Source organism: Alnus glutinosa, chromosome 12 (genome assembly GCF_958979055.1).
Source record: "Alnus glutinosa chromosome 12, dhAlnGlut1.1, whole genome shotgun sequence".
Classification (NCBI taxonomy): Eukaryota; Viridiplantae; Streptophyta; class Magnoliopsida; order Fagales; family Betulaceae; genus Alnus; species Alnus glutinosa.
This window is the reverse complement of record NC_084897.1, coordinates 5,251,890-5,275,804: the sequence shown is the minus strand read 5'-3', so window position 1 is coordinate 5,275,804 and position 23,915 is coordinate 5,251,890. Positions and strand designations below refer to the sequence as shown.

General features: G+C 36.9%; 2 protein-coding genes across 3 annotated transcripts; one reads left to right on the top strand and one right to left on the bottom strand.

Annotated features, from left to right (window-relative positions):
• Positions 1-12,765: 12,765 nt before the first annotated feature.
• On the bottom strand, positions 12,766-19,860 carry LOC133851273 (uncharacterized aarF domain-containing protein kinase At5g05200, chloroplastic-like). Its single transcript, XM_062287611.1, has 10 exons — positions 19,576-19,860; positions 19,210-19,352; positions 18,548-18,661; positions 18,020-18,208; positions 17,775-17,930; positions 17,124-17,389; positions 16,924-17,021; positions 15,219-15,397; positions 14,497-14,613; positions 12,766-13,152 (listed from the first exon to the last, which is right to left on the bottom strand). The coding sequence occupies exons 1-10, from the start codon at positions 19,781-19,783 to the stop codon at positions 12,973-12,975; spliced, it is 1,650 nt and encodes a 549-aa protein (XP_062143595.1). The 5' UTR covers positions 19,784-19,860; the 3' UTR covers positions 12,766-12,972.
• A 122-nt stretch (positions 19,861-19,982) lies between these two features.
• On the top strand, positions 19,983-23,915 carry LOC133851274 (protein SLOW WALKER 1). Of its 2 annotated transcripts, XR_009895787.1 has the most exons (3): positions 19,983-21,710; positions 23,309-23,376; positions 23,542-23,915. XR_009895787.1 is itself a non-coding variant. In XM_062287612.1 (2 exons), exon 1 carries the CDS (start codon positions 20,101-20,103, stop codon positions 21,676-21,678), a length of 1,578 nt encoding a protein of 525 aa, XP_062143596.1. In that variant the 5' UTR covers positions 19,983-20,100; the 3' UTR covers positions 21,679-21,710; positions 23,542-23,915. The 2 variants fall into 2 exon arrangements, 1 of the variants encoding a protein (XP_062143596.1); XM_062287612.1 differs by lacking the exon at positions 23,309-23,376.

The window sequence follows — 23,915 nt, the reverse complement described above, 5'->3', positions numbered from 1 at the left end:
TAAATGGGAAGGTGTTTTGAAATTTTATTAAATTGGTTTCGGTGAAGCATGCATGGTTCAGATATATATTTAAAAGAACAATTTAAATATAAAAGTTTAATTACGTAAATTTAAACCTTTTAAGATAAAAATAGGAAGAAATTGATTTGAATTGTAGAAAGAATTGTTGGCATTTACATATATATATATAAAAATAAAAAATAAAAAATAAAAATAAAAAATAAAAAATTGTTGACATAGATTCTAATTTTTGGGGTAATTACATTTTTCCCTATGAATTACCACCTTCTTCTAACATGCCCCATGAACTAACAACGAAGATGAAGGTAAAATAGGAAGAAAAACTTATAAAACGGCATGTGACGGTCACGTGAGGCATTGACTGTCAAATTTAACCCTTCTGATTGACGAAAAGGAGAAAAACCTGTAACGTTGGTAGTTGAATGCTCTATTTTGGTCGAGTTGTCAATTTATGTGGGCATGTTGACAGAGGGTGATAGTTCGGGGGGAAAAAGATAATTACCCCACATATACATATATATATATATATATATATATATATATATATATATATCTATATCTTAATCTTTGATTTCAAACGTAATAATTGATTAACACACATATTAGGCTATGCAAGTTATACACTGAACATGTGCTTTATAAAGAAATGAATGTCGGTGATGATCATGGTGGGTTTGGGCGGCTCTAATAGAATCAACAAAGACGGATATTTGGGAATTACATGATTTGTATATCCAAATCGGAGTACAATTACCATTATAAATTCATAGAATCATGTTTTTCATTAGAAGTTCATCCACGTTTTTAACATATATTTTACCATATCAAAAGAAAGTCCCAGGATTGTTAGGAAATTTATCCTATTTCCCAATACCCGTGATATGCGAAAAATAAGAAGACAGCAAAATTAAATCAATCACAACAGACACCAAGATTTAAGTCGTTCCCTCAATGCATATGAGGTACGTCCACTGGCGGAGGCAATCACGAAGAAATTCACTACGAAGATGGAGTACAAAAATAGTAGAGAAAAAAATACTCAGAACCCAAAGCCTTAATACACTCAAATCTCACTATCACACAATAGAGATTATTCTCCAAAAGAGAATACAAAAGATAGAAAATACAAACTCTTCTTTTACTGGAAACATATGGCGGTTGGTCTCTATTTTTCTCTCTATCATCGTAGCACTCTTTTCTTTTTCTCTCTTGTTTTGCCTCCCCCAAGAACAAGAACAAAAGAACGTTGCCACACTATTTTCTACTTGCACACGCTGCTACACTTTGATTGCACTCACTTTTCCCTTGAACAGCGCACTCAAATTTCTCTCTTGTGTCGCGGCACTAGAAAACCATAGAAAACCCAAACTATGCGGCACGTAAATCTGATGCTACCAGCTCACTTTAAAACACAAATGCTATGTGCCTTTATATACAAGTTTAAGTCAGCTAGTGAAGAGAAACCTATTCCAAGTCTAAAACCAAATGAAGAAAGGAATAGTAAAGAGTGAGTCCCACCGACTTGATGACTTCAAGTCATCCACAACAATCTCCACCTTGACTTGAAACCCATCAAGTTTAACAATCGCCTCTCAGTATGCCTCCGCCCATTTCCCCAAGGGCAATCATAATCTACGAGTGCCACTCAAGTCCAAGCGTCTCTTGAAATTGAGCATAGGACTTGGTTTAGACATAACACCATGCTTCTCTACCAATCCTCTTGGCCGCATAACTTTCTTGGATGACTCTTTCTTCCTATAGACCCATCTGCACCATTTAGCCTTCTTTCCCTTTAGCAATCCAACTGACTCCCAAACTTTACCTTTTTGTAGTAACTCCACCTCTTTCGGCATACCATCCTGAATAGACAGTGAATCTCTACTACTAGTTGTCAAAACAAAGGAAACCATATCCACAAAGTCATACCTCTTCGGTTCTTTTCCATCACGTTTCTCTCTACCTTTTTCTAAAGAATAAGGCTCTTCTCGATGCTGTGAGTCTCTTGAAGACTCGTTGTCATCACCTTTTTTCGTGAGTGAATGATGTTCATCAAGCTCCACCTCCACGATTTGTTTTCCTTTATGGCTATCTGTCAATGCTTCATCCTCTTGAACCCTGTTCTGCACTGTACTCCTGAAATTTCATCTAAGTTGACAAACTCATACTTCTTAGATTCCGACTCTATACCCACAGGTTTTGCACTAGACTTTTCCTTATACACAACCTGTTCATTAAAAGTAATTTTCCTACTTCTAATGATCTTCCAGTTTTGATCATCCCAAAACCTATAATCAAATGCCTCATTAACTGTATCTTTAATATTTGTAGTCATATAGAGAGTATATGTCTTGTATCCATGAGCCAAAATCCTGGCTCCTGTGTTAACTTTTCACTTACCACCGTGAAAGCTAATTGCATGCCTTTCTTCATCCCGCTGTCACACTGAAATCAAATTCACCTTTAGTTCTAGAAACATGTCTGACTTTCTGCAGTTTCCATATCGAGTCACTTTGGACTCTATTGCGAACATTACCCATGCCCACAATATCCAACGTCAATCCATCAGCTAAGTACACCTTCGCGAAATCTCTAGCAACATAGTTTTCGAGAACTTCATGCATTGCGATAGTATGGAAAGAAACTTTGACTCCAAGACCCAAGAATCAAGAGGACTGTCGACAGAGAGAATTAGGGCATCATACATTTCTTATGTCACCACATTTGCAGAGTCATTCTCAGTCTTCTTCCTTGGTTCCTTGCAATTCTTCTTAAAGTGGTTAGTCTTGCCACAATTCCAGAATTTTGGTTGGATACCAGATCCGGATTCGCTTCTACCTTTTCTGGATCTTGATCTGCCTCGACCAGAGTTTTTACCGTATCCTCTACCCCAGGTCTCAAGGTTTAAGGCAGGACCAGAACATGAGGTTTCACTAGAATCCCTTCTGCACATCTCCTCACTTAGAATCAAATCCCAAATATCCTCATACTTGAGTTTACTCTTCCTTGCAAAACTACTCACAGCCATTCTTATTGCCTCCCAACTGTTTGGCAAAGATGCCAAGACAATCAATATGCGGATCTCATCATCAAAATCAATCTCCACGGAAGACATTTGATTTGTGATTGTATTGAATTCATTCAGATGCTGCACCCCAAAGCCTCTTTTGCCATCTTTAAGTTGAACAATTTCTTCATCGGATGCACCTTGTTGTTAGCAAACGGTTTTTCATACATACCTGACAAAGTCGCCATTAGACCCATTGTGGTCTTCTCCTTCACAACGTTGTGGACAACTGATCTTGACACTGATAACCTGATAATTGCCAAGGCCTTACGATCAAGTAAAGCCCACTCACTATCATACATGTTGTCGAGTTGTTCTCCTAAAAGATGTTGATAGAGGTCATTCCCATAAAAGAATATCTTCAATCTGCATCTTCCAATACCCAAAATATATGTCGTTGAACTTTTCGATTCCAATCTTTGCTTCTTCTACTGCCATTGCTCCCACCCAAACCAAAAGCTATGGTATTAGTTGTTCGAAAATTTATCCTATTTTCCAAGACCCATAAGATGCAAAAAATAAGAAGACAACAAAATTAAATCAATCACAATAGACACTTTAAGTGGTTCTCTCAATGTGAGGTACATTCACTGGCGAAGGCAATCACAAAGAAATTCACTATGAAGATGGAGTACAAAAATAGTAGAGAGAAAAATCACTCAGAATCCAAAGCCCCAATACACCCAAATCCTACTATCACACAGTAAAGATTATTCCCCAAACGAGAATACAAAAGACAGAAATACAAACTTTTCTTTTGCTAGAAACATATGGTGGCTGGTCTCTATTTTTCTCTTTATCACCTTAACACCCTTTTCTTTTTCTCTCTTGTTTTGGCTTCCCCAAAAACAAGAAGAAAAGAACCTTACCACGCTATTTTCTGCTTGCACAAGTTGTTACACTTTGATTGTACTCACTTTTCTCTTGAATTGCGCACTCAGATTTCTCTCTTGTGCCATGGCACTACAAAACCGTAGAAGACCCAAACTGTGCGGCTTCTAAATCTAGTGCAACCAACTCACTTTAAAACACAAAGGTTATATGCCTTTATATACAAGTTTAAGTCAGCTAGTGAAGAGAAACTTATTCCAAGCCTAAAACCAAAAGAAAAAAGGAGTAGCAAAGAGTGGGTCCTATCGACTTGATGACTTCAAGTCATCCATAACAAGGCTATGAAGGACAGGTGTCTGACTTCGGTTGCGTTTTTGCGATTTCGCAGACAAAAAGTGCGATTTTAAATCAAATGCAATATATATATTATTGTTTTGGAGTGCTTTTTAAAAAATTGTGATTTAAAAATGTAAAAAATTCGCATTTTCAAATTATAGGCTATAAAGTGGTTTTTTTTTTAAAAAAAAAAATTTTAAAAAAAAAACTCACAATTTTAAAAACTAAACTGTGATTTTAAAGGCCAAACTGCGATTCTACTAAATGCTTGACTGCATTTTTAAAAATCGCTTTTCAAATTGCATGTTTTAAAATCGTTATTTTTTAAATCACAAATTCAAATGGACCCTATTAATTCTTGAGAGTAGCAACTTCAAGCAAAAAAAAAAGCATAAGGATAGGTTTATGAACAATTTTTGATAGTTTGGAAAGATATTGTTGTAATCCAAAGTTTGGGAATGATATTGTGAATTAGGTAGTAGTTTAAGAGGGAACTGAAACACCAATAGCAATGCTTGCCACCCAGTATTGGGAGTGAAAGGTCTAGAAAGCATAGGCTAGCGCACTTATTTTTTATTTAAGAAGAAAAAAAAAAATAGAAGGATAGGACCCTGTCAGACTACCCTATATAAGATTCACGTGTGGGTCCTACAGATTTATTTGTTGATTTTTAAAATGAGAGGATAGGAGAGTACAAAAAAAAGCATTTATCTATATTTTACCATATCAAAAGAAAGTCTCATGCTATGAAGGAAAGGTGTCCGACTTTGGGTGTGTTTGGCAATTTTGTAGATAAAAAATGCGACTTTAACCAAATGCCAAAAAATATATAGTTTGGAGTGCATTTTTCGAAAATTGCGATTTTAAAATGTATAAAATTTGCGTTTTCAAATTGCAGGAATTTTTTTTTTTTTTTTTAATGCTAAACTGCGATTTTACCAAACATTTAACAATATTTTTAAAAATCACTTTTCAAATCGCATGTTTTTAAATCGTACTTTTTGTAATCGCAAACTTCTTAATTCTTGAAAGCCGCCACTTCAAGCAAAAACAAAAGCACAATGATAGGTTTATCGATAATTTTTGGTAGATTGAAAAGATATGATCGCAATCTAAAATTTGGGAATCCCACTGCGAATTAGGCAGAAGTTAAGAGGGTAGCAAACTTTTATTTTTTATTTTTTTTTAAAAGGAAACCAGAAGGTGATGAGGAACATGTATATTCTTGTGCGCCTCTGCACACACATATTCTAAATTTCATCATTGTTGATACCATATGTACGTACCAATTGACGCATTGTTTGTAATCTATTATCCTAGTCATACATGTCCAAGTTCTTTAAAAACTTGTGTCAACTAAACATTTAAATCACTTCTCTTCTAGATGCATCTGTAGTGGATATTAGCGAGCTTGTCAGTGCTGACATCGTATTGACCACATATGATATACTTAAAAAAGATCGATCTGTCACATGACTTTGATAGGCATGAAGGTGATCGACGTTTCATGAGATTCTAGAAGAGGTTTGTTTATGATTTAATGTTTTTGTTTCTGATGACCTCTTTTCTTTGCCAAAGCTTTGCTCCAGGCCTTATATTTGAAATATTTTACTCTACTCTATACATTGTTTAGGATATATTTTTTAATATCTGCATCTGAACCTATGTAAATAATTTTTCTTCAGAAATTAATTTTAATGTTATTACTTACAACTAACATTAGGTAATGATATTTATTTAAGTTTTTAGAAGTATTTCATGTTTTATTTTTGATTCTTCTGTACACTGTGTCTTTCTTAAAATCAACGACAGTTATGTGTGTTAAACTCCATTTTTGTCATGGTCAATTTTTATATTTTTGTATAATCAGTTCCAAAACCAGGAGGAGGAGGAGGCCTATATAGGTTGACGGTCAGCTAAGAAAATGGCCACACTTTATGAATATTTATCATTACTTGGTCACCTATAAATACTCATCAATTGCAAAAGAGTTATGTAGTCCAGGTGTAAAAAGACTTCCCTTTTTCCTTTGATACTATTCCCTAGAAACATTAATGGGTTGATTTCAGATGTAGAGCTCTCTCAGTTGAATGTTTTACGATGGGAGGTCATTTGGTTGCAAGTTTCTAGTCATTCCAATTCTTCTTACTAGAATATCCTGGTGGAGGATTTGTTTGGATGAGGCTGAAAATGGTGGAGATCGAGTAATGTTGTTGTTGCCATGCCATGGGGTGGGTCAACCACCACCAAGGACTAAACCCCCTCAATTTTATTTTGTTTTATTTTATTTTTTAATTTTTTGCTTTTGGGGGTGGCCGAACCACTCCCATGGGTTACGGGGGTGTTTCGGCCACCCCCAGACTGCCTCAGCCACCCCTCATCTTTTTTCTTTTTTTTTTTAATTATTTTTTTAAGTTTTATTATTTTCAATTTTTTCATTTTTATTAATTTTTAAAGCTTTTTATTTTAAGTTTTTTAATTTTTTTTAATGCATATGACACGTGTCATGTTATGATATGGACGTGTGATGGAAGATATGGGCGTGTTATGGATTAGTGTAGTGAGTCTAGGTCTATTTCATTATATGTAGTTAGAAGTATTTTTCTAAGAAGATTAAGATATATGCAGTATGTTATCATTATCTACATAGTTATGTTATTGCTTTCTATTAGGTTAGTTGTTATTGCTTTTTATTAGATTAGTTTGAGTCTTATGTTAATGCTTTCTAATAGATAGGTTTGAGTTGATGTTTTTCTTCACTTGTTGAGTCGTGATAGGAGTGTTCCAAGCTAAAGATCAATCCTACGAAGGTCATGTCATCTATTTAAAGAGATGAACTCTTGAATAACATGTTATCAAAAGAATTAACCCAAACCTTGTGTTTGACAAAGAGTCTTAGGATCCCCTAATTTCTTATCGCTAGTTTCCCCAAATTAGCAAACTAGGTAAAAACAAGAAACATGATTCTGCTCCTTTCTTCCCGAATGTTGAGTTACTAGATTCGTTACGTATTCACATAACAATTTGGTATCAGAGCCAGGTTCGTCTCCAATAGCCAATCCATGTATGGACAGATTGGAAGCTCAGCTTTCCAGCATCCTGACCATGCTAGAGAAGCTACTGAAGCAGAATACTGATCAGGCCAAAATTATGGCAGAGAATTCCAATGGTGTGGAAGAAATCAACAACTTCTTATCCCAAAGCGGGAAAAATCCTGGAGACAATTCTACATCCAGAAATCGTGATAAGTCATTCCACCCTAAGGAGAATAGTGGAATCGAGGGGAAATCCGATGAGCAAATGGAAGGGATAAAGCTAAAATTAGCTGAATCCCAAGTCCTAACCTCATCGCCACAGATCGTGTCAACTCCACCCACAGAGACCCCCAAATTCCAACTCCACATCCGTTACAGACAATTTTTTTTGAAGATCCCTTTGGCGATCTCACAAAGCTACAACAGACCAGATCTGTTAGGGAGTACCAACTACAGTTTGAAGAACTCCTAAATTGTGTTGGAAGGATGTCTATTCCTAGCCGTCGTCGTTCCCCAACATAGATGCAAGATCATCGAGCCAAAGGATTGTGTTTTAACTACGATGACAAGTTCATTCCAGGCCATCGAACCCAGTTTTAGTCAAGACTAAAATTGAAGATGCTGGCTGAAGAGAAAGAAAAGTAACCTAAAGCACGATCGCGACAGAAATGATTAAAATTATTGGCCCTGTAGATGCAACGTGGGAGAAGTGCAATGTCATGCAACAACAATTTCCACAAGTTGTCCTTGAGGACTGTTTTAAGAAGGGTGAAATGTTATGATATGGACGTGCTAGGGATAAGGAAGTATGGTAGGAGTCCTGTACTAAGTCTTGGTTTATTAAGTGTATGTAATTAGGAGTCTTTCTCTAAGAAGGATAAGTTATTTGCAGTCTTATGTTATCATTATCTGCAGAGTTATGTTATTGCTTTCTATTAGGTTAGTTGTTATTGCTTTTTATTAGATTAGTTTGAGTCCTATGTTAATGCTTCCTAATAGATAGGTTTGAGTGGATGTTTATCCACACTTGTTGAGTCGAGATAGGAGTGTTCCAAGATGTGATTCAATCCCACGTTAGTATCTCATCTATTTAAGAAGATGAACTCTTGAATAAGAAGTATCAAAAGAATTAACCCAAACCTTGTGTTTGATAAAGAGTCCTAGGATCCTCTAATTTCTTATCGCTAGTTTTTCCAAATTAGCAAAATAGGTAAGAACAAGAAGCAGGATTCTGCTCCTATTCTTTCCAAAGGTCGAGTTACTAGATTCGTTATGCATTCACGTAACAATTATAGGATTTTGTTCCTATTTTGCTCCTATTAATTGTTACGTGGATGCGTAACAAATCTAATAACTCGACCTTCGATAAGGATAGGAGCAGAATCCTGCTTCTTGTTCCTACCTATTTTGCTAATTTGGGAAAACTAGCGGTAGGAAATTAAAGGATCCTTGGACTCTTTGTCAAATACAAGGTTTGGATTAATTCTTTTGATAACCTATTATTCAAGAGTTCATCTCTTTAAATAGATAACATGACCTTCGTAGAATTGATCCACGGCTCGGAACACTTCTATCACGACTCAACAAGTGTGGATAAACATCCACTCAAACCTATCTATTAGAAAGCATTAACATAGGACTCAAACTAATCTAATAAAAAGCAATAACAACTAACCTAATAGAAAGCAATAACATAACTCTGCAGATAATGATAACATACTGCATATATTTTAACCTTCTTAGAGAAAGACTCCTAACTACGTATAATGAAATAGACCTAGACTCACTACACTAATCCATAACACACCCATATCCTCCATCACACGTCCATATCATAACATTCCACCCTTCTTAAAACAGTCTTTGTCCTCAAAAACAACTTGTAGAAACTGTTGTTGCATGACAATGCACTTCTTCCACGTTGCATGTTTCTGTCGCGAATGTGCTTTAGGTGACTTTTCTTTCTCTTTAGCAAGCCTCTTCAATTTTAATCTTAACTGAAATTGGGCTCGATAGCCTAGAACAAACCTGTCGTTGCAGTTAAAAAACAATCCTTGGGCTCGATGAACTTGCATCTTTGTTGGTGAACAGTGACGGCTAGGAATATACATCTTTCCAACACAATTTAGGAGTTGTTCAAACTATAGTTAGTACTCCCTAACAAATCCGGTTTGTTGTAGCTTTGTGAGATCGCCAAAGGGATCTTAAAAAAAAATTGGGCCGTAACGAATGTGTAGTTATAATTTAAGGGTCTCTGTGGGTGGAGTTGACACGATCTGTAGCGATGAGGTTAGGACTTGGGATTCAACTAATTTTAGCTTTATCTCTTCCATTTGCTCATCGGATTTCTCCTCGATTCCACTATTCTCCGTAGGATTGACTGACTTATCACGATTTCTGGATGTAAAATTGTCTTTAGGATTTTTTCCGCTTTGGGATAAGAAGTTGTTGATTTCTTCCACACCTTTGGAATTCTCGGCCACTGTTTTGGCCCGATCTGTATTCTGCTTTAGCAGCTTCTCTAGCATGGTCAAGATGCTGGAAAGCTGAGCTTCCAATCTGTCCATACGTGGATCGGCCATTGGAGACGAACTTGGCTTTGATACCAAATTGTTGCATGAATGCGTAATGAATATAGTAACTCGACCTTCGGTAAGGATAGGAGCAGAATCCTGCCTCTTGTTTTTACCTATTTTGCTAATTTGGAGAAACTAACTGTAGGAAATTAGAGGATCCTAAGACTCTTTATCAAACACAAAGTTTGGGTTAATTCTTTTGATACTTCTTATTCAAGAGTTCATATTCTTAAATATATGACAAACTAACGTAGGATTGAACCACATCTCGGAACACTCCTATCATGACTCAACAAGTGTGGATAAACATCCACTCAAACCTATCTATTAGGAAGCATTAACATAGGACTCAAACTAATCTAATAGAAAACAATAACAACTAATCTAATAGAAAGCAATAATATAACCATGCTGATAATGATAACATAAGACTGCAGATAACTTATCATTCTTAGAGAAAGACTCCTAATTACATACACTTAATAAACCCAGACTCACTACACTACTCCTGCCATACTTCCTTATCTCTAGCATGTCCATATCATAACATGTCAACACCTGAGAGTAGACACGTGGACTACCGATAGTTTTTAGATGAAAATTTGGACAGAAGTACCATTTTCGCCTTTTCCCATAACCAGGGCAAAAAATAATAAAGTCAAACTACATGAGGCAAAAATGTGTTTAACCCTTAATTTTAATACTTTTTCTTCATAAATTAATTTTAATGTGATTAATTTTAACGTTGTTGGCTTATACAACATTATTTAAATAAAAATGTAACCATACCGCTTTAAGCATTTTATACTTAAAGAAGCAACATTTTCACTTCTTTTGCTTTTTTTTTTTTTGTTTTTTTTTCAGTCTCCAGTTTTCTTTTTTTTTTTGTTTTTTTTCAAAATTCGACTAAATTTTAAGCTCAACACTAAATTTCAAATCCCAAATTCCAAATATATATATATATATATTCAAAGCACGAACCTTCTTCACAAATTCAAAATCCAATTGCTCTTCATAAATTATTTACGCAATCCAAAATATAAAAACAAAAATAATGTATTTCACAAAAACAGCTTAATTATAAATAGAGTACCTGGTTGGAGACAAGAACTTGATAAGTTACTGGAAAATCCTTGAGCTGGCGTAAGGCATCGAGGCATCGACTTTCCTCGGATCCTTTGTCAGCAAAGGCCGCAGCGTCCGGAATCCTGCCGGATTAGCTAGATTCTGGCCAAATTGGCCGGAATCCATTCGGTTTGGCCAGATTCCAGCTAGTTTATTCGAAATCTGGTCCACTGGAATCCGACAATGGTGGCCAGATGTGTCGGATTCCAACGGCCGTCTGTAATGAATATTCAAACTTCTTATCTGTATTCAGTATTTGATTTCGATCATCATATCATAGAGAGTGCCATTGAATCTGGTAACAAACAAGGAATTAAAGAGATGGATTCTCAAGTGTTATTTGCTATTTTCTTTTTTTCTTTGTTGCCTTCTTTTTATCAAGGCTGCACCTTGCCTCTTAAATGTTTCAGTTTCATTTTTGTGTATTTTTTTTTTGTTTTTTTATATCCGACATACTCACAAGATATTTCTTTGGTATCATAGTTGTGCACCACATGCTGCCTATGCAGCTCTATGATGCAAGGGCTCAATACCCACTTTAAGTTTGCTTCTCTAGAACATGAAACAATGTTTCGTTGATGTTGATGTGGCAGAGACCTTTCCATTCACTGGCCATTCACCATTCTGTCTGGTTTCACAATCAATAGACCATGATTAGCTTGATGTTCAGATCATAAAATTGAAGGTAAAAAGATTGCCTCTTATCCGAAGGAACTTCGATTTCGAGTATTTTAAGTATGAGAAATGCTAGACATTCTAATACCTTTTTTTTTAGAATTTGGTTCCAAACTGATGTGTCACAGAGATTATGGCACACTTCTCAAAATGATAGATCTCATGAAATTGTTACACATTAATTTAAAACTAAATTTTGAAACTAAGTGTTTGAATGCTTAGCATTCCTCGGGAATTGGAATCATAAAATGACGATGAAAACAAACAGTCAAATTAAATGTATCATTTTCCTCTTCTTCACGAGTCCCCATAACGTTAACAGGTCAAGCTTATTGGTCGCTCTTATCGTCACCGGCAGAGCAGTCAATCAGCCATTAAAGCGTATGGTGGGAGTGTGATAGATCATTGTTATGGGCCTGGCCTGGGATGCATCAGTTGGCCCACCCTGGCAGTGACTGTTCTAGAAAGACTGACAACATTTGGTTTCCTATTTCATCTGCGTTTTATGTTTTGAACTTGGGCGTTTTGATATCGTGTACGGCATGCGTCCATGCCGTACACGATAAGAAAAAGAATATTGAAGCTTGTTGATTTTTGGAGAGATTGGGCCTCTCAAAGTGCCCATAGCTAGTGAATTATCCATCTTCTTTTCTAAATTTCTTCCATTTACTCTGTTTGATCACTCTTTTCCTCCTTCACCCAATTCTGACCACTACAATCATTGTAGCAATACAATGCTGAAGCAATACGTTGCTTTTGCACATTAAAAGTCCTTAGGATTGTCAAACGAGGTGGTAACAAAAGCCACATACTTGGTGATCTAATATAGATTGAAAAATCCAGAGGCAAGATGCAGAAGAAAGAGGATTTCATCAACCCAGCTGGAGAAAACTAACTTATGGAGCCTTTTCCGAAAATCTGGAACAACGCAATGACATCAGACTAGTTGGTTAAAGCCAAATTTGGATTTTCTCCATTTGACATTTCAAATGGAGAGGATTCTCTCCATTTAGTGTAAAAGTGAGGGTGTACAACGGAGTTCATACAATCATCAGATGCATAGAGCACATAAATAGAGAGGAACCAAATTAATGCCCATACAGCAGAAATATCGATAGTCCCATTACTACTAAATCATCAAGAGTACTTGAATTAAAAAGTAAAATCAAAGAGTAAATATTTTCCTTCTTTCTTAGTATTTTTATTGGGTGTGTATAATTCCAACTATGTACTTCTAGCTATATCTACAAAAGTGAAAACAAAAATAAAGCCTTTGACCTAGGAGGATGTATATCTACACAACTGAGATTCACTTGAAACTGTCTCCATATTTGCTTCTTCGATTCGAAACAATGGAGATCCTTTGGTCCTGAAGCATATTCAAGTTGGGAGCCAACAACCGGGTGTACCGGTCAAAATACAGAAGCTGCTTCATGAGAAGTGCAAATTCACGTGGAAATCTCAATCCATATGATTCACTAACCCGAACCTGTGGAACAGTGAAAAATATAAAACAGTAGTGATTACCATTTGGCAGACCCAAGGATACAGTCACCTATCAATTTAAGAAATTCCCCAAAGTTTTTTGTCTAACATAATACCTTTTTTATAGTACAGGACAATTTATCCCCCCAACCTAGCCCATAGGCTGGGTGCCCCAAGAACTACTCCCCAATCCCCAATCAATGCCCCTTGCAGAACTAGAACCTCAGCCTCCTCTTTAGGGAGAGGCAGGGATTGTCACCAGGCAATAGGCTATTGGCAATCTTAAATAATACTTTTACCTGTGTAAGTAACCATGCACATTTAGCTCCATAATGCATGACTTGATAACTTTGGATTCTTCATGAAAATTCTATGTATTGCATATAATTCCAAGTCTGGCATCTAAGCTTAAAATGAAGGACAAAGTTTTCTTCCAAACAGGGTTGGAAGAAATTACTCTAAAGAATTGTCATGTGTCCCTTATTATGTGAAAATAACATTTTTTTTAATAGCATGTGAAAAGCACATGCTTTTTTTAATAGAATTTACCCAAACTATGTTAATGCTATTAAAAAAAATGTTTATTACATGTTCAAAGGACACATGACAATTTCATAAACTGGGTTGGAGGAAATTCAATAAACTTTTCACTGGAATTCAATAAAATTTTCCATTTCTCAATGCTTTAAAACGTTCTATAAGTGAAATCATGGTAATTTTCAATTGATACCTAAACTCCAAGCAAATTATGTCCACTGTCAAATTTTATTGTACAACTCAACAGTCCTAATAGCAGTACCAGAGCATCACAAAGACATGCACAGCTACATGTAGCTGATTATCTGATTCCATTTTAATGAATTTATTTATATGCTGCCACCACTTCATTAAGATGGCCAGGAAGAGTGGAACACTACTTCTAAATCTGTGGTGTTTCCACAATACTGTAGGCAGCCAATAATTTGTTATATCAATATTGATATTCATTAGTGAGGCTAGCATAGCACCTACTAAAACCAGTAGAGTTGCCGGCTAACATGCCTAAATAGCAGCCGTTTGTGGTGTCTTTGGAGGGAAAGAAATGACAAATTTTGAGGACCGTGAGGTGTCTTTGGTGTTTTCATAATTTTCTTGTTCTTTTTTCTCTTCCTAGCTAGGTGTTTTTATTGTATACTTACTATGTACTTGAGCAGCGCTTTTCACTTTTAATGATATTTTGATTACTTGTAAAAAGAAAAAAAAAAAAAAAAAAAAAAAAAAAAAAAAAAAAATAGCAGCCATTTTGTATTGAACAATATATTGTAGAACTACTTATAAAAAAAAAACAATATATTGTAGAACAGCTTACCACATCAAGAAAGAGTGCATTCATTTGCCTCTCATCAACAACTAGATTAGCAGAGACAGCAGTTGCCCCTGTTGTTGTCCCCCTGGCTGTTGCGACAACTATTTCTGTATCCAAATCCTGCATTAACAATCAAAAGAAAAAAAAAAAAAAAAATTATTCAGGACATAAATATGTTGGCCAAGAAGCTTCTAGCTCATGATCATAGAACTTCGGTTGTACATTTTAAATTATTAATCACCCAACCGTGGAATCACATATACTTGGCCAAGGAAACCTCTTACCGTTCATATTCTTTCACCACATAATAACAATAAACAACAACGACAACAATACCTGTAATAATAATTTTTTGATAAGCAATAAAGCTTTATAAGAAAAAAGGAACAAGTTTATCTTTAGCCTGAAATTTTCCTTTTTCCCCACCATCAAATTAAACTATCACAGGCTTCACATTAAGCACCATAAGCTTATGGAACAAAAAATTATTACAGAATAACTACTTTACCTAGGGACCTTACTCATTTACTTCATAGAGCTATAAAGCCATGGCATTCTTTTCTTTCTTTTTTGACGAGGAATCCCTCCAAGGCAGGGCCACTTCGTGTACCCACTCCTGTTGGGTAAACCTTGGACCAGTGTAAAGCCATGGCATTCTTAAACATAATATTAGTTTTGGACCAAAATTTCAATAGATATCAATTGCATACGTAGACAGCTCTTGCCTGTATTGATGAAAATATCTTTTCCAAGTCTCTTGCAAAGACCCTAGAATCAATATCCTTGTTCGTAGCCCCCATTTCAATCAAGGCAGATGCCATTGACTCATACTCTTCAGTTGCAATTGATGCCAAAAATACTTCCATAGCAGCCCATGTTTTTGGGGAAATACGCCCAACAATTCCTGTAATTTAAATGTATTCTATGTTACATGCAAGAATGCTTTCATGTGCAAATACTCGATGTTAATAATGACAAGAGAATTAGTTCACAAGCATATGAATTGTCATTTTATTTGATGGAAACTAAGTAAATAACATGGAAATTAATAGCCACTGTTGTTAATGGAGTGTACAAGAAAATTAGGAAGAGAATCAGTCACCTGAAGTGAGGGCAGGAGCTAGAACTTTCTCAAACCAAAGCCTAGTTACAAATCTAAAGTACTCAGAAATCATTGTTTTGGTAAGGCTTAATGTGACAATGCTTCAAGCCTCCTCTGGAATAAGCTGCCTCCAAGGGACGGATAAGCTTAAATATCCCCCTTTTCTGGGCTGGGCAGGCAGGAATTAGTCACCTTGCCTTTGTGCTCCATTAAATATTAATAGGGGTAATTACCTTTTCCCCCCATGAACTACCAACCATTGTCAATATGCCATTATGAACTGACACCCTCACCAAAAGAGAGCATTGAACTACCATTTATATACCAAAACCCTCATTCCGTCAGTCAACTTCGTTAAAAGACTCAAATACCCAAACTTAAAATTAAAATTTATATATAATACCCTAAAATAAAAAAATAAAAAAATATATATATTAGGTTTGATATTTTTTATTAAATTATTGTTTGTGGGTATTTCTATCTTTAAACGAAATTTAACAGCTAAAAATAGAATATTCCATCCGATTTAACGAGATTCTCTAACGGAAGATGGGTTTTGGTACGTATATGGTAGTTCAATGCTCTATTCTGATGAGGGTCTCAGTTCATGGTGGCATATTGACAATCGCTGGTAGTTTATGAGGGGAAAAGGTAATTACCCAAAATATTAACTAATGGATTTTTCTAGGAATGGAATAAATTTAATTTGTAATTGCCATATTACTTTATAGTGAATTTATTTCATTAAATGTGCTAGCATATCATCTGAGGGGATATCGCAACCTTGGCTGTGGGAATTTTATGGAAAAGGTTGCAAGTTCCAGTTTGAAAGTATATAGTGTAAACAAGTTTATAAACTAGAAATATAACCTCTGATAATCAATAGTTAAACCACATTATTGATAAAAACATCAAGTTCAAAACTGTAGGAAAGTCTAGTGTCAGTGCTTAGTGTCCTCCTAATTCGATACTTGGCCAGTCCCAATCCCAGAGAAAGGAGGAGCATTGTGCTGGGTTAATGGCTGACGTAAGACTTATTTGCTTTATATGAACAACATATCTGTAAAGTGAGCATAAGGTATGAGAACATCAAAAGGGATGAGGGGAATGCTAACAAAGATAAGGTAAGAATTAAATTATCTGTTCAAACTTAGGGGTGACTCCTAATAGATAAAGGGGTGCCACTTAAGATGGTTTGACCGGTAAATGTGCCAGTGAGTAATGTAAAAACATACTAAGACTTTGGTCCTAGCATACATTATATCCTAAAAGATCACAGCAAAAACTAAATCATGAATTAAAACCCATAATAAAAGATAAATGCTTACCAAAATCAAGAAACCCAATACGGCCATCACGTAACAACCACAAATTGCCTGCATGCACATCTGCATGGAAGGATTCACAGGCAAGCAAGCTACCAAACCTGTATTAACATTTCATCAAGAAATTCATGCTTTAACACCTAGACTGAAATAAACATCAACCTTGCAAGTCACATGCATGAAAAATAAGACGTTGGTCCTACCATACATTAAGGGCAGTTATGAGACTAGCCTCTGGACTAGAAACAAGCGAACTTATAGACTCTAGATCAGTAAGAGGAACTCCATAAAGCCTTTGCATTGTCAGAACTCGTCGGGTGCTGCAGTGGTGATACACCTTTGGAGCTGTAGCCTGCCTTGTCAGTCCCATGTCTTCTAAATATCTCCTAAAGGACTCAACATTTGCAGCCTCTTTGTTAAAGTCAACTTCTTCAAGCATAGACTCTCGTATGTCTTTAACGATACCAACCTACCGAAAGGAAGTTTAATTACATGAAGGCTTCAAGCTATCATCATTCTAGAAACAATGAAAAAATAATCAAACAATTATGAAAAAATAATCAGCATGAATAATAAATAAGGAAAATGTCAATGATTCTTTCCAATAATGACAGAAGTAAATACACCACAACAAAAACATAATATGTCATCACTGCATTAGACTATCACATGCAGATAAATTGGGTGTAACTAAAACTTGAATTTACATCCCCAAATTTGACTGCAACAATGCAGAAGTAGAACTAAAGAAAATTCTAATGGAAGATAATTGTTAAACGTATGAAATATCTTGAGGAAGTGTTTATACTAGTCATCCAAAATAAGCATTAAAGTAATTAGTTCCAAATTTGTACCAGTGATGCACGGCTGAATTCAGGATTCAAAAACTCCAATATGCGAGCAACAATGTAAACAAAATTTAGATCTGCCACCAATATATCCTCTATTCCAGGTTTCAAGACCTTTATAACTACATCCTCTTGGGAGCCTCTAAGCCTTGCACCATGAACCTAGACATAGTAAATTCTAATCTAAATCAGTCAGAAATATATTATTTAAAGAGGCGAAAGAGGGGTGGGGGGGGGAAGAAGATATTAACCTGTGCTATTGAGGCTGAAGCAATAGGAGTCGAGTCAACATATTCATAGACACTATCTATGGGTCTCCCCAATTCCTCTTGCAAAATGCTTTGAATGTCTTCAAAAGGAACTGCAGGAGCTCTATCAAAACAGTTCTGAAATTCTTGGACATACTCTGGTGGGAACAATGTGGGTGCAGATGCTATGAACTACCAATTGCAAGCAAAGTTATTCATTAGTTACAATGTATCTCGCATATAGAAGATAAATTAACAGCAAAGAATGAGAATCACAAAAGAAATTTATATCCTAGAGGGAAGGAATGCACTTAATTAAGTGGCTATACAAGTTCAACTGCATTTTTTATGGCCATATAACTAAAATATTTCACTTCAGCCTGAAGAAGTACATCTTACTTTTGTATAACTCCATGAATTATTATTATTATTATTTTTCTTTTGGGAAGGGGGGGGGGGGGGGGGGGGGGGGGAATGCAGAGAGAGAGAGAAATCTTGAAAAAAAAAAAAAAAATACCCATCAAGACTTACCTGACCTAATTTGATATAAGTTGCCCCCAGGCGTTCAAACAATCTCCTCAAATAAAGGGGGGAAAGTAGTCCAAGCTGCAATTGAGTTGGTAATCCAGCAGATGAATTTGTTGACTGCAAAAGATGAAAAGCTGTCAACATTTCTGTCAACATCGTCAGATTTGTCACGACTGAGGAAACTATTAGCCATATCTGTATTATACTATAAGAAGACTAGCCAAAGTTACAATTACAACTCTCTAAAATCACTTATGGGACTTGAAACCCATTTAACATCATCAAAACCTATCCAACTTAACTTTCAAGAGTGTCACAAGATTTGTTTGAGGTTTATGACGTCAAATTATTATTGAGCATATCCATTCATTCTAAACAAGATAATAGATAGAATCAGGTAATAGGACAGTGAAGGAAAAGATAATCCCATAGACATACAATTACACTTTTATAAAGTTGATACATCATTGGCAATAACCTTTGCGGTGATTTCAATTGAAGCATATCACAAGTGCTCATTTTCTTCACCTTCAAAGCCACACTACAATAATGACTTTGACTCTTCTACGCACTCTTTTCTCACCTGATGAATTTCCCAGAAAGAGATACCGATACCGAAGGGGAAGAACATCCCAAAAGGAGCGAGAGAGGTGTAAAAGAGGTACCTTGGATACATCAGCAAGCCACTCGCCACCAACACCGATAAATGCTTGGAGACCTTGGGCCAGCCTGATGGCACCACGTGGACCAGTGTTTACGGATGTCTGGACAATATCCTCAACCAGTTTAGGCAGCCTCTCTAAACTATCTGAAAGATAACAACAATGATTTGATAAAAATAAATAAATAAATAAATAAAAATTCTCGATTTAAGCATACAACTTTACATTTCGATCATGAAAATCACCAAACTTAACAAAAGAAATGATAGTCGGATGAGTATTTGGATTGCCACTGAAATTCGATAAACTCAGCAACTTAGCACGCTGGTCTTGAAAGAATCATGCCCATTGAAAGAAAAAGAAAAGTACCTTGGAGGCGGGTGGAAGAGAAAAGATCCTGGGCTTGAGAATAACGGGCAGAAAGAGTGAAACGCTTTGAGCCACGACCATTCGGCTGCCTTCTTTTTGAAGAGTTATCTTTTTCCGAGAATAACATCTGAGGACAATGAAGATGATGACGACGATGGAACACCAGTATTATTGGTAAGCGACTGCCTCTCACAGCTGAAACCGCCATCTCCTCCTCCTCAAACTTCAGCTCCAGACGGCAGACGCTGCCTTTCGTCCGAAATCCAAGAATTTTTTTTTTTTTTCTCTTCTTTTATTATTGATTGACACGTGGGGAAGTAATACACGGATTGGACTGCCCTCCAGGGTATAATGGTAACTTCCAACGAGGGACTCTCGCAACGTTTACCTGCAGGTGACTACAGTAATGACCCTAATGACAAAAAGCCACAATTATTTCCAAAAACCCTACCGCAGCAATCGTTCCATTGTCTAAAACCCTACCGTAATCGTCCAGAGCTTCCACAGGAGCACAACCCTCCTCCAATGGCAGAACAACCAAATCCAACCTTCAAGCCCATCAAACCCAAGCTCAGGCCAAAACCCAGAACCCCCAAGCAAACCCCAGAGTCCAAGTACTGGTCTTCCTTCAAGACCCACCAAATCCCAAACCTCATCTCCTCTATCACCTCCCTCACCTTCTCTCCCACACCACCACACCCCTTCGCCGCAGCCCACTCGGCCTCGCTCACCCTCTTCAGCCCCCAGACCCTCTCTCCCTCCTCCACCATCTCCTCCTTCTCCGATGTCGTTTCCTGCGCCTCGTTCCGCTGCGACGGCCTCTTGATTGCCGCCTCGGATCTCTCGGGCCTAATCCAAGTCTTCGATGTCAAAACCCGGACCCCACTGCGTAAGCTCCGGTCTCACACACGCCCGGTACGTTTTGTTCAATACCCAGTTCGTGATAAGCTCCATTTGGTCTCTGGTGGCGACGATGCCCTCGTCAAGTACTGGGATGTGGCCACCGAGACCCCAATCTTAAATTTTCAGGGTCATAAGGATTATGTGCGTAGTGGTGATTTTTCACCGGTTAGTCATGAAATGTGTGTCACTGGGTCATATGATCACACGGTTAAGCTTTGGGATGTGAGGGCGACTGATTCCAAATGGGTTATGGAGGTGAACCATGGAAAACCTGTTGAGGATGTGGTCTTTTTGCCATCTGGGGGGTTGGTTGCTACTGCGGGTGGGAATTCGGTTAAGATATGGGATTTGATAGGGGGTGGGAAGATGGTTTATTCGATGGAGAGTCATACGAAGACGGTTATGTCGGTTTGTGTAGGGAGAGTTGGGAAGGAGAGTGGAGAGGAGGAGAGGGAGTACAGAGTTTTGAGTGTGGGATTGGATGGGTATATGAAGGTTTTCGATTATGGGAGGATGAAGGTTACGCACTCGATGAGGTTTCCGGCACCACTTATGTCGATTGAGGTTTCGCCTGATTGTGGGGTGAGAGTGATTGGGAGTTCTAATGGGGTAATGTATGTTGGGAAGAGGAAAACAAAGGAGGAGAATGTGGAGAGTGGTGTAAGGAGTTTTTGGAGTTTAGGGCAGGAGGAGGAGAGAAGGGTTATGAGGCCTTCATATTTTCGGTATTTTCATAGAGGACAAGGGGAGAAGCCTAAGGAGGGAGATTACTTGGTGATGAGGCCAAAGAAGGCGAAGTTAGCGGAGCATGATAAGTTGTTGAAGAAGTTTAGGCATAAGGAGGCTTTGGTGTCAGTGTTGGGGAGTAAGAATCCAGAGAATGTGGTGGCTGTGATGGAGGAATTAGTGGCGAGGAGGAAGTTGTTGAAATGTGTTGACAACTTTGATAATGAGGAACTTGGGTTGTTGTTACTGTTCTTGCATAAGTACTCGGCAGTGCCAAGATACTCCGGTTTTCTGATGGGGTTGACAAAGAAGGTGATTGAAATGCGGGTTGAAGATATTAGAGGCTCTGAGGCCTTGAATGATCAAATTAGAAACCTTAAGCGGTCTGTTGAGGAGGAGATAAGGATACAACAGTCATTGCTAGAGATACAGGGTATCATTTCTCCTTTGTTGAGGATTGCCGGGAGAAGATGAAACCTTATTATTGCCTTTCTGTTTATTATGAGGTAGTTGAATTACTTGTTTTCCTGCTTGGAGCTTTGTTGTCATGACAGTAGAAAGTTCTGCAATTTTGTTTCATGAAAATTTAGCTTGTGTTTCTATTACCTTCTTTTCCTTTTTTTTTTTTTTTTTTGAGGAACTTTAGTTACTTGCTGAGATATATCATATCAAGCTCTTTTTTTTTTTTTGTTCTTTCTCCATTGACATTCTAATTTGATGCCTCTTTTTGTTGTGTTGTATCTATTGGTCATTTCCATGGTATATGGAGCTTTTAGAAGAGTGAAGAAAGAATCTTGTGTAGGATTGACTTTTGAGGACCAGGTGTAAAATTTCATTATTCTGGTTTAAGGATGTTCACGTCTTCAGATTTCATGACAATAGGAATATGATATCTCTCATCCTTTTATTACAGTTGCTCTATATGAGTATTACTCACTTCTAGGGCTCTTCACCGTTGGGACTACAATGATGAGGACTGTATTTTATCATCATTAGAGCATCTTCAGCAGAGTAGTCAAATCTTTATAATGAAAATTTTTGGGAGACGCATTCTTTGTGCCTGGTATTGAAATTTATCTTGATAGACAGAAAAGATTATTTTTCTTATCTCAACGGACATAAAGTTCTTGAAAGATCTCAAATATGAAATTGCTCTGATATCACATGTTGGCAAATTAAAATCTTTGACTTGTTTTCATAATTCATAAAATATCAAAAATCATAGAAAACAAATTAACATACCTTGGAACCTCTTGCAAATAAAATAGAACCTTTAGGTGGAGCCGTGCACCCTGGAATTCCTCTCATGATTGTGCAAGCAAGCCTGTTTCATGTTTAAGTAGTCAGTGTTGAATGATCAGCTCACTGACTTGAACTCTACTCTTTGTACGCATCTCTATCATGGAAGAGGTGCAAAGTATCTTTCAAAGACCACTAAAAAATTAGACTTGCAGCAAAATCTTGCTTATGGAGGTGTGCTTGGTACCTTTGTAAGAAGGATGAGAAAACTATTAATCATCTTCTCCTTCATTGTGATTTTTTTGTGGATATCTGGCATTCAGTACTTAATAGCTTTAGGGTCTCTTGGGTCACCCGTGGTAATGTGCCTCAACTGCTCCATTGTTGGAAATTCCTTAGGCATGATCATCCTAGGGAACTTATTTAGAAAGTTATTCCAACCCTCTTAATGTTGAACATTTGGAGAGAAATGAATCGTCAGATCTTTGAAGATAGTGAGTCCAATGTGCTACTTCTTAAATCCTGCTTCCTGAGATCTCTCCTGGATTGGACCCTTGCTCACGTTCCTAACTTCTCTTCAAGTAATTTGGTAGATCTGATTTGTTTTCTAGATTGTAACAGCAGCTAGCTCTTGGTGCTCTTGGTGCTCTTGTATAGCAACTAGTTTTTTGGTGTTCTTGTTTTCTTGTATACTCTGTGTACGAGGAATTTCCTATTTCTTCAATTAAAATTCTTATTATTCATTAAAAAAAAAAAAAAAAAAAAAAAGGGGTGAGCTTGGTCGAGTAAGCTGAATATATGCTACTTCCATCGCTGCAAAATTTCACCTTTTTAAATTTCGAGGGTCATTTCTTCATGCTTGCAGGGAATTGACTTTCAATCATCTCTTCAAAGTGATCTCAATGGCCAGGGATGAATAAATATACTCTAAAGGTAGAATGCTTGGACTAGTAAAACAGACTCACTCAAGAATGAAGAAAGTGGATGTCGATACATTCATATCCTTTCCTTCTTCATACTGGCAGAACTTGTTTTTGTAGTTCTTTTCGTTCCAAAGTATAATTGAACACTAAAACTTTTAGTGTTCATCCGGTGCAGGGAACCCCAAACTCTTAAAAGATGAAAAGCCTCCATCTACCACCAAATTATGCCCGCTAACAGTAACATACTTGGCAATTGGCATCATCAGACACAAGGCATTGTGCAGCATTATCATCCATTTCCATAAGCCGTCGATCATCAACACCAGGAAAAATCTGACTCATTTCGTCCATTACAAATGGAGTTGGAATGGCTAATGGTGATATGCAATTCACCTAGATTCCATACTTGCATAACTCTGCAGCCAGAGACTTAACAATGCCTATAACAGTACTACAGTAGACTTGGACACAGAATATGTGTGCTGTGATAGTCCCTCTATCAGTCCAGTGACACTAGCTGTACAGAGAATTGAGCCTGTTCAACGCGGG

What these genes read in the sequence shown, in the direction of transcription:
- LOC133851273 (XM_062287611.1), bottom strand. Translation starts at nt 19,783, where the DNA reads ATGGCGGTTTCAGCTGTGAGAGGCAGTCGCTTACCAATAATACTGGTG. An exon ending in CTCTTCCACCCGCCTCCAAG is followed by an intron (nt 19,353 to 19,575) that starts GTACTTTTCTTT and finishes GTTATCTTTCAG; the next exon opens with ATAGTTTAGAGAGGCTGCCT. An exon ending in ATAACTGCCCTTAATGTATG is followed by an intron (nt 17,022 to 17,123) that starts GTAGGACCAACG and finishes ATGTTAATACAG; the next exon opens with GTTTGGTAGCTTGCTTGCCT.
- LOC133851274 (XM_062287612.1), top strand. Translation starts at nt 20,101, where the DNA reads ATGGCAGAACAACCAAATCCAACCTTCAAGCCCATCAAACCCAAGCTC.